At 37.9% G+C, this 17,601-nt stretch overlaps 1 protein-coding gene across 1 annotated transcript in view; it reads left to right on the forward strand.

The window, feature by feature from the left end:
• Positions 1–557: 557 nt before the first annotated feature.
• The window catches only part of LOC105822803 (electrogenic sodium bicarbonate cotransporter 1-like), a 146,246-nt gene continuing 129,202 nt past the window's right edge, over positions 558–17,601 (forward strand). Inside the window, exons 1-2 of the mRNA XM_012659832.1 lie at positions 558–814; positions 11,801–11,961. Coding sequence (XP_012515286.1) covers positions 558–814; positions 11,801–11,961 — 418 coding nt within the window. The remainder of the gene's footprint in view (positions 815–11,800; positions 11,962–17,601) is intronic.

Genomic DNA, 17,601 nt, shown 5'->3' on the forward strand with positions numbered 1-17,601 from the left:
GTCAAAAGGAGCTAGTAGGGCATTCAATTATGTGCTTGAGTGTGTTGGAAATGTTTTTTTTTTCCCCCCCTCAGATGTACAATATTTTACTTGGGCTTGTTTTTCAAGTGCATTGAAGTATGACTAAACATTTTTGGGTACTACCATTACGTAAAGAAGAGGGTCCATCTTGTTAAGTATTCCAGTTAGCTAGTGGTGAGAATCCTGAGAGAACATGGGCTTTAGGCATTGGACAGGGGGAGGGTGGGTGGTGGGTGGGGACCTGGGGCAAACTCAGGAGTGGGGTGCTCTGTTGCCCCTCCCACTGCTGTATGAAAATGTGATTGGTTCAAGCTGGTTTCTGTCTAATAATTTTGGGTGGGTCATAAGTGGAGAGGGAGGGGGAAGTTGTGTGGTTGGACCTCAGCTCATCTGAGGGCTAAAGGTCCTTTTGTCACACATCACGCAGAATTGGAGCGTGGTGGGGAACTGAGATACAGTTCCAAACCAAAGGAATAGCGAAGGACTTGATTTCTTTTTGGCTTTAGATTGGGGATAAGGGAGGCTCAGAAAGGAAGATGTCCACTGAAAATGTGGAAGGGAAACCCAATAACCTTGGGGAGAGAGGAAGAGCCTGGAGCTACACTTTCCTCAGGGTTGTCCAGCCAGTGTTTAACCACAGTATTTTCACTTCTGCAGTCTCTCCTGCCGCAGAACGCATCCGATTCATCTTGGGAGAGGAGGATGACAGCCCAGCCCCCCCACAGCTCTTCACGGAACTGGATGAGTTGCTGGCCGTGGATGGGCAGGAGATGGAGTGGAAGGAGACAGCGAGGTGAGGCATAGCTGATTGTCTGCAGTACTGACCTGGGGAAGCAAGCACAGGGCAAGATGGTTGAGCCTGTGAGTGCCATTCTCTAGCCCTAGCACTTGGATAGCTGCTGGGCATGGTGTTGGCGGGAATAAGGAATAGACGATTCTATTTCTTCTTTTCTTTTCCATTGACATAGATGCAGAGCACCCCTTATTCACTTCTGGAACATTGTTTCATTGATCTGTGTTGTTATAATTTTGACTTTTTAAGGAATTAGAAGTAAATCTTAATATTTTAAAGAGATAATAAACCCAGGCATCTAAAAATGATAGCCAAGAGATACGTTTCCACAGTGTCCACATGCGAAGATATCCTGTGAGATCTTGTCTGACTTATTCCCCATCCCTGCTAGGAGGCAGGTTGTGAAGACAACGAGAGTTAGCACGAAGTTGCTGTTATGACGGTCCCCCTCTATCTGCAGTTTTAATTCCCGTGGTTTCAGCTACCCAAAGTACGTTACAGCAGGATATTTTGAGAGAGAGAGAGGGAGAGAGAGAGAGACCACATTCATATAAAACCTATTGTGGTATAGTGTTATAATTATTGTTTTACTATTAGTTATTGTTAATCTCTTGCTGTGCCTAATTTACAAATTAAACTTTATCAAAGATATGTATGTATAGGAAAAAAACATAGTGTATATAGGATTGGTACCCTCCATGCGTTCGGGCTTCCACTGGGGATCTTGGAATACATTCCCCATAGATAAGGGAGACTACTGTATTTCAAGTAGAAACCTGTAATCTTTTAGATATCCAGCTGAAAGCAAGTAGAAGGTTCACCTGAATTTGGAGTTTAGAAACCTGGCTGTACTTTCAGACTCTGTTGCCTCTTAGCTACATGACACTCAGTTTCTTAGACTTTGGTGTCATTATCAATAAAGAGTGGATAATAATACCTACTACATATAATATATACGCTATATAACATATGTAAATATATTATTATACAATGTATATATAATGTGTATATATACATATATGTGTCTGTATATATGGAAATGCTTTGTAAATTGTTAAGCACTACACAAAGATCTAAAGTTTCATTAATCTCATGACAACAAAGGCTTTCTTTACATACAGATTCAGTAATATACTCCAGACTAAATCTTCTTTTTCACATGTAACAATTATGTGATATAAAGACTTTGATATATTGTGGTTGTTGAGCTTTCACTGTTATCAGTATGTGGTGATACCAATGTATTTCACTCTCACAAACAAAATAATGTTAAGATACACCATTTATAGTCTATAATTATAAGTTCAAATCAATGCAATTCAACCAGTGTGTTTTGAATGAGTAGTGTACATCAGGCACTGTTTTAGGTACTGGGAATACAGCCGTGAGCAAAGAAGGTCTTACATAGATCTCTGTATCTTGTTGAAAAGTTTGAAATGAGTTTAATATAATATTAGAAGATACCGCAGATTTAATATCATATTGTAAGATACAGTCTGAGGAATAAGGAAAACCAAATCTTCATTGGAGCTTTGAGTTTAAGAAAGATAAAGCAGAGATAAGTGAAAGTCTTCTTCTGTGGCTGTAGATGGAAAAGGGATTTATGTTTGCTGTTTTACTTATAGAGAGGTCATTCTAGAGTCAGCAAGAAATTATTTTTTTAATCATCTGTGATCAGTAAGAGCAGATGAGCTATAAAGAAGCAGTAACTCAATAGCTTTTCCTTTTCTGTATGAAGGCTCTTTTAAGTTATAGGAGATGAACAGAAACTTTTCAAATGAAGATAGACTAATGGCCAAGAAACATGAAAAAATGCTGAACATCTCTAATCATCAGGGAAATGCAAATCACAACCACAATGAGAAATCACTTAACTCCAGTGAGAATGGCTTTTATCAAAAAGTCCCAAAACAACATGTTGGTGTGGATGCGGAGAGATAGGAACACTCACTCATACACTGCTGGTGGGACTGCAAACTAGTGCAACCTCTGTGGAAAGTAGTGTGGAGATACCTCAAAGAACTAAAAGTAGTCCTACCATTTGATCCAGCAATCCCACTACTGGTATTTACCCAATAACCAATAACGAAAAAAAGACATTCTATAAAAAAGATACCTGACTCTTAAATGTTTATAGCAGCAAAATTCGCAATTGCAAAGTTGTGGAAGCAACCCAAGTGCTGATCAATCCGTGAGTGGTTTAATAAAATGTGGTATATGTCTACCATGGAGTACTACTCAGTCATAAAAAAATGGTGAACTAATACCTCTTATATTAACATGGATGGAACTAGAGCCCATTTTTCTAAATGAAGTATCACAAGAATGGAAAAACAAACACCACATGTACTCACCATTAATTAGTACTAATCGATCAACACTTAGGTGCACATATGGAAAATAACATTCATTGGGTGTTGGGCAGGTGGAAGGGGGAGAAGGGGATGGGTAAACTCACACCTAAGGAGTGCGGTGCACACTGTCTGGGGAATGGGCACACCTGTAGCTCTGACTCGGGTGGTGCAAAGGCAATTTATGTAACCAAAACATTTGTACCCCTGGAATATTCTGAAATTTAAAAAAAGAGTTATAGGAGAAAATAAAATAACTCTTTTCTGAGGCATATTTACAATTTTATATATTATACCACTTGTAATCAAATTTTCATCAAGTTAATTGGATTTTTTTTTTGTTTAGTTACTCAGGCTTACACTTTGTAGGTTTATAGGTTTATTTTTATTTCCAAAAGTTGAATGTGCTATTGAATGTCTTCAACCATTTGTGATTTTTTAATACTGGAGATGCTTCATAAATTAATTCATTTCTTAATGTTGGAGAAGGTTTTGTTCCTTAGCAAGAATTTCTAGGTAGCTTAGCCTTGCAGAAAACACCTGCTTTTAAAAAGTTTAGTAGACATCATAGAGAATTTCTTACCTTCCATAACTTAAACCATGCTCAGAAAAAAAAAATCATTATGTTTTATTCCTAAACCTCACAGTAGTATTAAGGAAAAAGACCTAATTCTTAAATATTTCATTTTCCATTTGCTGGATAATTTTCTCTCTGTTAGTTATCTATAGTGGGCATCCTTATGTTATTGCTTCTGTTTGATAGCTAATATTTTCTTCTTCTAATTAAAACTTTTCATAGCATGTTTTCTACTGCGCCATCTCTAGTACTCTCTCGAAGCTCTTCGTTCTTTGCTTTCAGAGCTTCTTCCCATGATCTAGTAATTGTCTCTTATTCCCCTCTCTCAGAACCAATAATCTGTATATTAAAACTCTTCTCTAAAATACTATTTTAGTACCTAAAACATCCTCCAAAAGAATGGTTCTAAAGCAAAAACTTTTACTAGTATATCTGTTCCATTCTTCCCCCGACCTTCTTTCTGATAGGAAAATAGAGAGTAAGAATTGCACGGGTACAGCCTGAATTAAGCATTGGGAGATTTTGGTCTAGCCTTGGCTTTGCTGCTCACGACCTGTTTAACTTTGAGCAAGTGACATCGTCTTCCCGAGCTTGAGTCTTCTATTCTATCAGATGAAGATTATATTGGGTTGCCTCCTTTCTAACATTATGGAGATTTGATAACTCTAAAATTTCAATCTTGTGGGTATACTGGTGCAGTCAGCTGTGACTCTAAGAGCTTCTTATATTCTTATTTTCATCTTGAAATTGTGTGCGAGTAGTTATCATGGAGTAGAATTCAGGTATAGTTTTCTGTTTTCTATTTCAGTCAAATGAAGACTATACTGTATTTTACATGACAGCTGGTCCAAGAAAAGCAGAGAGAGCACAGTTCATTGTATAGGTAACTAAGGGAGATGAGCGTAGTATTTTCATTTGAAATTCTTAAAGATTAAGATGGCCTCAAAGACTTTCCCATTCATAAACACTTTATTTCCTTGGGAGCACATGTGCCAGTTTGGTGATGTAGTCAGTCCCCAAGAGACTGGACTGCTGGAGAGGAAGTGTGTTGGGAATATACTATACTAGGAAGAAAAAGTATTCACAGTCTACACTCTGTAACATCTCTTGTATAGGACTGCCACAGTTCCTGTTAATAAATTGATCATATATGTGATATTATTGTTTTCATATGGTCTCTCTCATTACACTAATTCATCTGAACGTAGGGACCACGATGTGTTTCTGTTCACTGTGGTATTACTAGTGTCTGGCAGTGCCTGGTTCTTAATAGCTGCTCAATAAATATTTGTATGAGTGCATGATTAGTTGAGAGTTGATTGCCTTGGCAACAACTGAATATAATACTTTCTTAGAAATATTAGTTGAACAAATTAGGGTTCTGTTACAATTTGTCTCTTTTTGACTGATGGGTGCCTGCGGAATGGCAGACACCAACACACCCAGCACGACACTGATAAAGCTCAGAAGAGGACCTACAGTTAAAGTTTCAAACTAGGTCATTAATATGCTGGTGACATCTGCATTTATTAATACATCTCTAGCATAGGCGCCTTTCCTTATTTAACTGGACTCCAATAACTGGAGGGCTAACAGGATTCTCAAAATTAACATGTCTAAAACTGAGCTTCAGATTTACTCCTCCTACAGATTGCCCCATCTCATTAACAAGTCCTTTCTTCTAGTCCCTTAAGCCAGAAACGTCGGGGTGCTCCTTAACTCCTGTCTTTCTCTACCCCCGTTATCTGACCAGTTGGCAAATTCTATTTTCCCATCAAAGATGTTCACGTATTTAGAGGTATCACCACATCTCACTGCCACAACCCTGGTTCCTACCATCATTTATTACCTGGATTACCCCAAATGCCTCATAATGCGTTGGTCTCTGCACCTGTTCTTACTTCCCTCCTGAACAATCTGCCATGATCTTTTTGACCTTCTCTCCTTTTTCCTTCCCTCTTGTTCACCCTCTTGAGCCTCCCTGGCCAGTCAGGCTACTCTGTCAGGGCCTCTGCACTTGCTGCCCCCTCTGTCCGACATGCTCTCCCTGCCCAGCTCCTTCCCAGTTGCTGGCATGGCTCATTTCCTCACCTCCTTTCAGTCTTTATTCTACTATTACCAGCTCAGTGGCTGCCCTGTCTGTACTCAAAACCTTCCCCCAACCCTTCCTATCCCTCACCTTCCATTACTTTTGTCCTTAGCACCTATTATCATTTAGCATATTATATATCTTACTGCTATCTCTTCCCAATAGAATTAAAGCTCTATGAGGGCAGGAATTTTCAGTTGTTTTGTTCATCATTATATTCCTAGTGCCTAAAACCACCTGGCACACAGTACATGCTCAAGAAACACTGGTTAATAGAATCAAGGAATAGAGAAAGAGAACCTTGATTCTTCGTTTGCTGCTCCTCCTAAATTCTGTGGAGAGGTTCGGTGGTAATTATGCCTCCAAAAATGTTCAGATTTTCACTAATCTTTATTTCCTGTGACATACTGAGCTTTAGAATGTTTTCACAGTAATTTCTGACTTCCATTTGTGATGTACAGTTTCCAGCCATGATAGTTTTTTTTGCCCCCTTATTAAACGCTCTCAAACCTACTAGACTAATAAGAGTTTAGTGCTTAGAAGGGATTCATTTTATATGTGAAGATGTGGCATGAATCTTTTTCTGGTCAACTTATAAATTTGAGGAATCTTTGCTTTTCTGTGAAAACCCCAATCGACATACTATTTTATTCCTTAGAGAGCTAACCCTCGAGACTTTTCTAGTTTAGTGTCATTTCTACCGTGAGCCGACACCCCCCAGAACTCAATACCATCCTTCCTTTCCTTTTAAGGCTCTATACTTTTCAGTTGGTTAATGATTTAATTTGCCCAAGAATATCCTACACAGAGCCTCAGCGTTACTGTGGTTTCAGTTCTACTTCAGGAATTTCAGGTTGGCCATATGCCTCAAAAAATAAGAAGAATTGTCTCAATGATAGGGGAAATGTCCTTTTTTGAAGTCTTGGAAAGCACAGTAGTCATGTAATACTGAACAAGAGAAGTCTTTATTTATTGAAGTTTAAAGTAACAGCCAACTCTACCACCCTCTTTTTAATATTCTTTCCGGGTTCTTCTCTTTCCTAAAAGTTAGAACTTCGAATTCTCAGTGGCTCTTCCAAAATAGAGCACAAGTGGAAGCCTGGGCAAAGGGTAGACTTATCAGACCTGAAAAATGTATGTATCAATGGAATGGCAGAGAATATCATTCTTTTTTGAAAGAGCACTTCTGCACATTTGGTCATTAGAATAATGACATGCAGTAATGTAGCCGTAATTATAATGGAATCATTTAGAATTGGCAAAGAAGACTATGCTCCCATTAAGAGTGTCTAGGTGACTAGGCATCAGCTAATGGGTTTAGTGCCTAGAAGAGATTCGTGGGTTCAATGGGTTCATGAAGCAAACTGGTAAAAGTATATAATTCATGGTTCAGGTTTGATCATGACCCAAAATCAAGAGAAAAGGACCTTTTTCTTCTTGTCCACATTCTTTATTTCTTTGAGTTAGGGATATCTCTGCAAAAATGATTATTGGCTTTCAGTTTTTCTTCAGCAAAATTTTCAGATGGACAGTGCTGGACTTCACCACTGTTGAACGAATATATGTTAAAGGTCGCTCTCCGGTGTAATTCAAAGTGTACTGCCAAACCCAGGTAGTTGCAAGTTACAATGAACACAAGCCAACAAAGGAAAAGGGTATTGCTGTTTCACTTCCAGTCGGGCAGCACGAATGAACACTCATTTGTGTTTCTGCTTGGCAAATTGACCTGCCCAGCCTCTGAAGAACCTGACTTAAGGGCATGGCCATAAAACACCGACACATACACTTGCATGTGGGTTTGGAGAGAGACCTTTCTCTCCCCAATCTACACTGACTTCTCCATGTTTTCTCTACTGGATTACTTTGGGAAACTCCACTTCAGACCAAGTTTATTTTTTTCTGTAAGACAAAGGCTCACGAAATTTAATTTTCTGTGTCATTCTATGTAGTTATATCTATGTAATTATATACAATACCTTTCATAGTTGGTCTAGAAATTTAAGAATTCTCCTTAAAAGCATCGTTTCTCCCAGGGGCACACTAGCATTGGCTTCTTCTATGTGTCATGAGGTACTTATTAGTTAGCAAGAAATTTATTGTCATTTCAACAGTTATACGTAGTTGGGTTATATTTTGGTGTAAGGGTCATTCTATTTTCTATTTTCCACTGTAAAACTGGCACGTTTTCAAGTTAGAGGTCTTGTTTTTTCTCAATTGTATTTAATCATATGATTGGAAAGTTGCAAAATTCAGTGATTCCCAGTGGGTCTTCTGTCTCTTCAACAGAAGAGCGAATGTTGTTTGGTTGGCAGTCACTCAAAGTCTGTTAAACTGCAAAGTACTTTATCATTATTCTTCTGAGACCTCGGAATAAATAAACTTCACCTAATGAACCCCTCCTCCAAGCTTACAGCAGTTTTGTAATTGCAAGCATTTAAAAAGCCAACTTCTGAAATGAATTTTTCTGTAACATGTGAGATACTGAAACAAAAGGAAAAGTAGGAAACTTGTTGCAAATATATGGTTATTCATAGTTATTATGAAGGGTAGATAGTGGTTTTTAGTATACTCTACAGTAAAAATGCCTTGTTGTAAAAAAAAGATGTAATTATATGATTCTAAAGCACCTTTGCAGATTCATTGGCATTTGGATAGGCTGAACTTTGGTACCTTTGCCTTAGCCTTTTCTTTAATGGGTTCTGATTTGAATTGAGTAGTTTTCAGGTTTTTTTTTTTTTTTTTTTCAAGTTTGTCCTTGATATGTGAGGAAGATAGACATAGCATGTGTAGTTTCTGGAATGAAACTACCTGCAAATGATCTATTTAAATGGCCAGACCAGTATTTCATGTCTAAATGCATATGTTGGAAATATAATCAGTTCCTTGAATAATTAAAGTGATATGTTTTAAAGGAACTTAATAGGCATTATCCCAGAATTCTGTTTATGCTGTAAGCTGTGTTATAATATGAGATCATTACAACATTCAGTATTTACTGAATTCAAAGTGAAAGAGAAGCTAAACTGAGCTATGAGATAATACTTATCCCTTAGGAATACGGATTCTAAGGAACTGGCTAGTTTTGAGAGTTTATGTTTCCATTTCTTTATGGTGAAATCTTGGCCTAAGAGCCTGTGTAGTCCAGGAGGGTGAGTAATGCCATTCCATAAATTCAACTTAGTTCGTATTTACGATTTCTAAACATACTTTTAAAACTTGTTCAGTGTCATATTTAAGTCCCATCAGGTTGCCTGCAATATAAACTATGGAGAGGAATAAATAAAAGATAGGCCACAAAGGACTGCAGTGGTTTTGCTTCTTTTCTTTTTAAAGACCATTTTATTAAACTTATATCATTTGGACAGCTGAGGATTATCTTAGCCCATTCAGGCTGCTATAACAAAATACCATAGACTAGGTAGCTTATAGACAGCAGAAATGTATTTCTCACAGTTCTGGAGGCTGGGAAGTCCAAGATCAAGGTGCCAACAGATTCGGTGTCTGATGAGAGCCTGCTTTCTCAGAGGTGGCACCTTCTCACTATGTGGAAGGGGCTAGCTAGCTGTCTGGGCGCTCTTTTATAAGGACAATAATCCACCTAATCACTTCCTAAAGGCCCTAGCTCCTAATACCATCACCTTGGGGGTTGGGATTTCAGTATATGACTATTGAGGGGACAGAAACATTCAGATCATAGCAAGGATGATGGCAGAAAGGAGCCACTGTCACTTACTGTGTGTAAGTGAGGCTAAGTTTTCTTTTATGCAATAGGTTTGGCAGTACAGGTTAATGGTGACAGACGGAAGGGGAAGCTCATTTAGGAAAGATAAGAGGGAAATAAAGGCCTTTTAAAACACTCCACTTAACAGAGTTCCTAGTTGGCCCTTGTCGTTCACCTGGGGTTTAAATTCTATGACCAAAGGTTCTATCCCTTAAAAATAAGTACATTCTTAAGAATAAGAATCAAGGAGTCACTACACACTTTATAGATGACATAAATTCTACATAATCCTGACTTGATTTCATATGCAATGGAATCTTCTGTTTTCTAGAGTCTTATCTTGAGCAATAAATTATAACATCAGATGTAAATATGATTCATGTACCAAATACCAATAAACATGGTTAGAGATTTTGTGAGCAAGCATGAAAATACAATATACCTGATGTTAACCAATGTAATATACTCCATAAAATGATTATTCTTGTAATAACCCCAATTAACTCATTTCTTTTTATTGTTTTGGTTAAATCCATATAATTCTATAAGGGTATGATATAAGATTGCCATTTTTTTTTCATCCCACTTCCTCCTATTTCTCTGGCTCTAACTTGAGCCAACGTGAAGAAATACTAATTTAATGAGACACACAGACATGAACCTAGACACAAAAGAATATTAGGGGTCTTTCATTCTTTTTTGGAATATATCTCTACCACTTTTGTAGAAATAAACCAAGTCTAGTCCTGAAGCTTTCGAACCTCTTTGGTGTTGTTGACTTTTTAACTAGTGAGGCAAACGTCTAAGAATCTCCACCAACTACATTTTTGGGGAGATACCGAAGGGTCCTAGAATCTTGGTGAGGTTGGAGATGAGGTGGCCATTGACCTGTGGGAGTTGCCAGGCTGTGAGCGGCTGCCTGAGAGCAGCACGGTGGGGAGATGCTTTGGAGATGGCCAACCTGCTTCTGAATCATGAGTGTCAGGCTTGATTAAAATTCTCAATTTTCTTTGACATTGTGGCTGATCTCTTGATCTATTTTTCACTCCTGATTCTACTAATGTGTTTTTTTCCCCTCCTCTAGGGGTGGTAAGAGGTCTATAAATAATACCTTATGTAGAGCTTCCTCTGATCTCTGCCCTTTGTTCTCATCTTTGGTGAGTTCGGTGAGCGTTTAGCTTTTTCTAGGAAAACATTTTTCAATCATTAAACCTTTGGGTGAAGAATGCAGAAAAACAATTTTTAACCCTCTCTTTATCTTTTTCAATACCTTTCAGAAGGTTTGAAGTGAAAGAAAAGAGCACTTTTGTTTGGATCATGATGAATAGCAAAATGATGATGCGTTCCTGTTTTCCTTTAACAGTGTAGGAAGTGTCTGTGTGTGTAATATGTGGGATATAAAGTCTGTCAAATGTGTTTTGCTCTCATTTCCATTAATTTTTTTATTGCTGTATATTGCTAAGTTATCAGAATGTCTAGTAGTCTTAGAAAGCAGAAGCTATGAAAAGAGCGTTGTTTGTTCCATGGCTAAGGTTAATAGGAGATCTATTATTATCAGGATAGATCTGTTGTTCACTGAGCTTGTGTATTTTTAAACACATGTGGAACCACACTTGAAGGGTAAAGCTTTTATTAGCATCTCAATGAGAGGGGAACATGTATCAGCTGAGAAAATATTATATATTAAAGGAAGACAGAGAAAAACATGCTGGCCGTCTTTTAAGCATCAACAAAGGGAAATTTTACATTCACCCTACTACACACATCATGTTTTTCCCATATTTGAGGTAAATGTTGGTTCGTCTCTGATATTTCACCTTATTTGAACTTGTCTTGTGAAGTCACAACAGGATCTTCAGAATGGTGGCTATTTCTACACACCGTAGGCTCTGCCCACATGGAGAATTTTTGAAATGTATATTTTTTCTATCTTATTTTAAAAGTTTAGTTAAATAATCATTCCTGAGATTTTCATAGTCACATATAGACAGATATAAAACCAGGGATGCTTTGGCTTCTTTTGGTTTGCTGTTTTCCTCTCTAACTTTAGGGGAAAGAGCAGTCTAGTGATTCCATTTAGGTGTCTTTATGAAAATTATGTAATTAACGAAATGATGAGCTATCAAGACTGCACAAAAGGAGACATTTTGGAAGTGCTGGTGGGGATGGAGATGGAGGGGTTGACACTGCTATTTCTAGAGGAGGTTAGAACACTTTTAATTGTTCTTCATTAATTTGGTCTTCCTAGGTGGATAAAATTTGAAGAAAAAGTGGAACAGGGTGGGGAAAGATGGAGCAAGCCCCACGTGGCCACACTGTCCCTTCATAGCTTATTCGAGCTGAGGACGTGTATGGAGAAAGGATCCATCATGCTGGACCGGGAGGCTGCTTCTCTCCCACAGTTAGTGGGTAAGTTTGCTGTTTTAACTTCCCGTGGCTTTTTCAGCTTCGCCTACCCATGTGTCTCCATCAATGCAGATGGCGACTAGTGTTAGCAGAGTTGGATATTCTGTAGCATTTACTCTCTCTTTTTTATATTATAAAACTAGTGTGATTTATTGCAGAAAATTTGGAAAATACAGAGAAATATTAAGAAAAATTTAAAAAACCATCCACAATACCTCTCTCTGGTCATGGCCATTGTTAACATTTTAGAATACTTCCTTCCAGATCTTCTCTCTCATGCTTTTCATTTTTATGTTACTCTCATACCATTGGGATGGTATTGTATATGCACAGATTTGCATTCACTTTCTTCACTTATTAGCATAAGATTAATGTTTTCAATAGAGTGCCCTTACTCACCCACCCTTGGTAATATTGGACTGGAAGTCTAGACACTAGATTTCTAGAACTCTTTGACCTTATATTTGCATTGAGCTTCTCTGGTCCTCAGTTTCCTCATCTGAAAAATAGGACTTAAATCCTCTGTGAGCAGACAAGTAATCTACTTTCTGGGTTGGGTCTGATTATAGGTGAAAGTCAAGCCCCTTTAGTTGTGTGTAGAGAAATATTGTGTGGGGCAGGGATCTAGCAGGACCTTAAGGGTTGGTGACTGAGTCAGGTCACATTGGTGCCAAGTGTCATTTGTATCAGCACCAGCAAAGTTACTGAACCTCATGGTGCGGGCACCTTTGTCATCTTTTGCAGTTAGTGTAGTGTGCACTGAATGTGAACTCACCATACTGAACACGCTGGGCACACATCACTGCACTCCAAATTGGAGTCATTGTTTTCTTTTTCTACCAAGAGCCTGGCCTACGTTGCCTTATTACCCTTCAGATCTAGATGTGCCAAAGATCACGTTTTCCTTAAAAAGAGATACGGGGGCTCTTTTGCTACTTGTTCCTAGGAAAATTCCTGTAGGGCTGACAGTGCTTTCTCAAGAGGTCTATAGTATTCCTTCCCTGGGATTGTGGGGAAGAGGATGTGTATCATGGACCTGCAGAAAGTGACCAGTGTAACAGGCTTGTGTAATTTCAGGATTATTGCAAGATTTCTTTGTATATCTACAGACAAAAGGCTTGCCTATGGCATCTGTGTCTTTATAGACAATGTGAAGGCCACAGCATGTGTGTTGGAAGAAAAGATTATCTGTCAGATGAGGCATATCTGGCTGATGTATATATACCCAGTTCTTTTTCTGAGAGCTTGTTAGATTTGCAAAGAAGCCCCACGCTTTTCATGCATCTGAAGTATTTAAGGTACAAGTGTAGAAGGGAGAGGACTAATGTGTAGATGCTGGATGGATAGGAATAATTATTTCATGCATGTATTTGGCAGTGGTACATGAGCTTCTACAATGTGCCAGACACTGTTCTAGGCCTTGGAATTAGGTTTGCAAATCTACCGCTTTGTAAATGGGATAAGTTACAAATCCACGTAGGTACAAATCCACAGAGATAGAAGGTAATGGAGGAAATACTGCTCTATGTAGAATTTTTCATACTGAACAGAGCAGGAGAGGCTGAACATGGAAATTTGATATGTGAAGAGAGATCTGGGACTGTAGTACCTAGGGAGAGTAGAGCCCTCTACAAAGGCAGAAGCAAACAACAAAAAAAATGGCTTTCTGGGGGATTTGTTCCATTGACTTTTTTCATTTATTATACTCTGCAAGAGAGATTGTTATCCAAAAAAAATATCATGATTAGCACAAATCAGTCCCGTTTTTGAGTGAGAATTATAATCTCTGCATTCTCAGACTTTAAGAACTAACCTGGAGCAAAGATGTCAGAAATTACACAGGTTCAAAAATAAATCAGAAGAAAAATGCAGGGCAAACTGGAGAAGAAACTTGTGATTAGGCAATGTATAGGCCATCTAGGAGGAGGGCAAGCATCAGCAGAAAGGTTCCTGTATTTAAAAAAACCAGTCTTACCATGGTCATCATTACAGCCTGAAATTTCCCTATTCAGAGATTCATTCCACTGAGCTAAGGGTTCGTCCTTTATGAAAACATACCGGAAAGGGGTCATACGTTAATTTCATGAGGCGCAGAGTGCTAGCATAGAAAGAATGCTGGGATTTAAAGTTGGGGGTGTGGTTTAACTAGAGTTCACCCCTACTAGCATGGGCGAGGCAAGTTACTTAACTCTCTTGGAGTCTTGGTTTCCTCATCTATAAAAAGAAGGATGAAGCTGGGCCTTTCAGGGTTGTTATGAGAATTCAGCGAGCTCATCAGATGTAATTGTTACATGCTTACACGTCTGTCCCAGTATGAATTAGTTCATCCAGATCTTTCTGCACGTCACCTAGCCGAGGGCTGAGTGCAGACCGATTGAGTCAGATAGATGCTCGGCGCCTTCATGAAAAGGAGAAAGGAGTCTCAAAGGTGTGGTGGACAGAGCCGGAAACAATTGAGCAGCTTTTGCCGTTCCTGCAGCCGATCAACAAGGATGATGAAAGTCACAGTTGGATTACACACTTGGCCTTTTCTGTAAAAACGTCTCTGGAATCTTCAGCACCAGAAAGAGCCATCTTAAGGAGCTTCTGGTCTTCAGCAACTAACTGACCCTTTACGTGTAGTAGAAGACAGAATCCTGTGTCACATTGAGACGTCTTTAGCCAATGGCCAAAACAAGAAGTTCTGGTATTTACTACATTTAAGAGAGTTTAATGAAGCATTTTACATTCTCCCTTTAATTTTCCATCACTTTTTATTATCAGCTGTGAACTTTTTCTCTAACTTCCATGAATTTACTTGAAAAATTGTCATTACATGTTAAAATTAGAAACCACTAGGTCACTTTGAGGTATCATCGCTCACTGATATGTTTGCGCTGCAGTGCCTGGGGCAAGCTGGCAGAGAGCCAGCGCTGTCATTTCTGGAGCTGATACTACGGAAAAACAGCGCAGAGGCGACCAACACATCACAGGCAAAACAAAGCGGGGAAACAGGGCCAGATTTGCAGGAGCGGGGAGAAGAGCATGTTTGAAAGAGTGTAACTGACTAAAAAGAAATACTTTAAAATCCTCTGAAAGAATCAAAACCTTGCAGAGGGGAAAACACGAAGACAAAAAACCCTCATGTCATTTTCAATGATAAAAGATGGCACAGTAACTTGAAGAGTCTAGTCATGATTTAGATATTTAACAAGTCCTTTTCTAGCAGAGGATGAAATGCAATGCACGGCTAAGTCATAAGCTGCATCTCCCCCGACACCCCAATTTTATTTCAACAAATGAGAAGAAAAAGAAATAATAGCAAATGTGATCATTACCACACAAACAGTGGCATGCTTTTCATCTTGCTTTGCAGTCGCCCTGCTCCTCCTCTTCGGCCTGCCTCTGAGAGGCCCCAGGCCACGCTGGGCGACTGTTTAAGCAGGTGTTACTTCTCATACTTATATAAAAAATTCAGCCTATTTTTGATTCTTCTCGGGACCTCTAGTTGGTTTTTTTTCACGAGGAACCTCTTCTGAATGTTAATAGAAAAATTTATCTTTAAAGTATTATAAAGGATAAAACATCATTTTCACAGATTATTTTAATAGCTTTATTATTAGTATCATCATCATAATTCTACGTTTAAAAAGTGTCATTCACATATGGAAACAAGTCTATGGCAATTTTCCTCCCCTCCTAAGTTAAAAAATATTATAAGCCATTTCAGGTATTTTATTATGATGGGAAATGGATTGGGGAAAATGTAGCTCTATTTTTGGAGTTCTCATTTTTATATTTAAAGGCATTCCTGAGCTGCGCACGTTGGCAGATGTGTTAGTCCTGTTGTTTCTTACTTTTTACACCTTTTATATTTTCAAAATGGCAGTGCCTTTTTTCCTAATCACCAGACTGATATATGTTCATTTTTAAATACGGAAAAATATAATGCACAAAAATAAAAATACCCACTAATCTAATCTCTCAGAGTTATCCTCTCAGCATTTTCTCTGTGCAACTCTATTACACATATATAATTGATTTTACAAAATGGGATCCTACTCTATCATTTTAGCTTGCCCTTCTCTAAATTTAAGAACCTAATATGAATTATTTTCCCATGTCATTAAATAGAAATATAAACATCATTTTAATGGCTGCACAATTTTCCATAACGTAATATTGGGCATTTAGGTTGCCTTCAAGTTTTAACTGTAAAGAAAAGAATGAACATCTTTGTTATATTTTTGTGAAGTTGATTATTTCTTTAGTATAGATTTCTAATGGTAGAATATTCAAAAGTTTTGAACATATTAAAGAATCTTGATATGTATTTGCCAAATAACCTTCCAGAAAGTTTGCACTTGGTCTATACTGTGCTATCATCATCAGTATAGAAAATTGCCTGTTGTTCACTTCACATCATGGGGGGCGTGGATTCACCTTTTTAATTTTTACCACTTTGATTAAATATGTCTCATAAGTGGTTATATTTGTATAAATTTATTTAAGTTGTCTTTGTTAATCTTGAAGCTGAATAATTATTTATATATTTTTTGGCCATTCATATTTCTTTTAAGAATGTTTATGACCTTCGGCCATTTTTCTGTTGCATGGCCATCTTTCTCTTGGTTTGCAAGAGCTCTGCATATATCAATTCTTTTTTTCTCTAGAGATCACTTTTTTTTTTTCTTGTCCTTCATTTCCTTTAATTTATTCCATGTTCTAGTAGTAACCACACAATCATCTGCAATCTCGTGGACAAGACTCTAAATGTCTACTACATTATCAGAGTATCAGGGGAAATTTCTGTTCTCTCTTTGACTGACAATTATCCACTTCCTTGTCCACTATTGCTGTGGAAAAACGGTATTCCTAGATCATTAATAAGTGCATTTGGCTAAAGTCTTGTCCCTGTTTTACAGACTGGACTGTCAGTGTGAACATATATAACCACCACCTTCTATACTACCATACACATTAGCCATGGCTAAAAGTCAGGTTAGAAGGCAGAGGCCTTTGGAGGCCAAGCTACAACCAACTTGAGGATACTTAGGCCACAGGTTGAATCCAGACCTCAGCTTAACATCATGCATTCTTCAGGAAGCTCATAGAAGTAAAAGTAAAGCTCTACAAAAGAAATCAACCCCCCCAAACCCCTGTAGTTATCATATTCAGAATGGCACTTTAAACATTTGGTAATATAATTAAAACAATGTTTAACACACGTGTAAGTATTGTTTCAATTTTGGCTACATTGTATTTTTTAGACACAATACAACAAAATGAGGCCTAATATAGACTAACAAAACATTGACACAAATGATTCGTTGAGTAAACTATAAGCGTTATGAAATGAGGTAATATCGTTTTTTTAAAAAAAAGATAAGGCAAGAAACAGTTTTGAAATATCAAAAGAATTTGTAATCAAAGCTACCTTGACCAATACCTTTAGAGTTCAACAGTAAATTTTAAAGATGTACTTTTTCGTGATTAATGCATATGAATCCTATAGATATTAACAGCAAATTAAGATTTGATAGAAAAATAATAAGTTGAGACAATAGATTTAGTTGCCTACCACTCTCTGATATATAGAAGCTGCTTGAACATGTGCTTGTGTAGAGAAACTATGTAACTTGAGCTGTAGAGCTCACTTTTTTT

The sequence above is a fragment of the Propithecus coquereli genome, unplaced genomic scaffold, assembly GCF_000956105.1.
Source record: "Propithecus coquereli isolate 6110/MARCELLA unplaced genomic scaffold, Pcoq_1.0 Scaffold64, whole genome shotgun sequence".
In the NCBI taxonomy this organism is placed as follows: domain Eukaryota; kingdom Metazoa; phylum Chordata; class Mammalia; order Primates; family Indriidae; genus Propithecus; species Propithecus coquereli.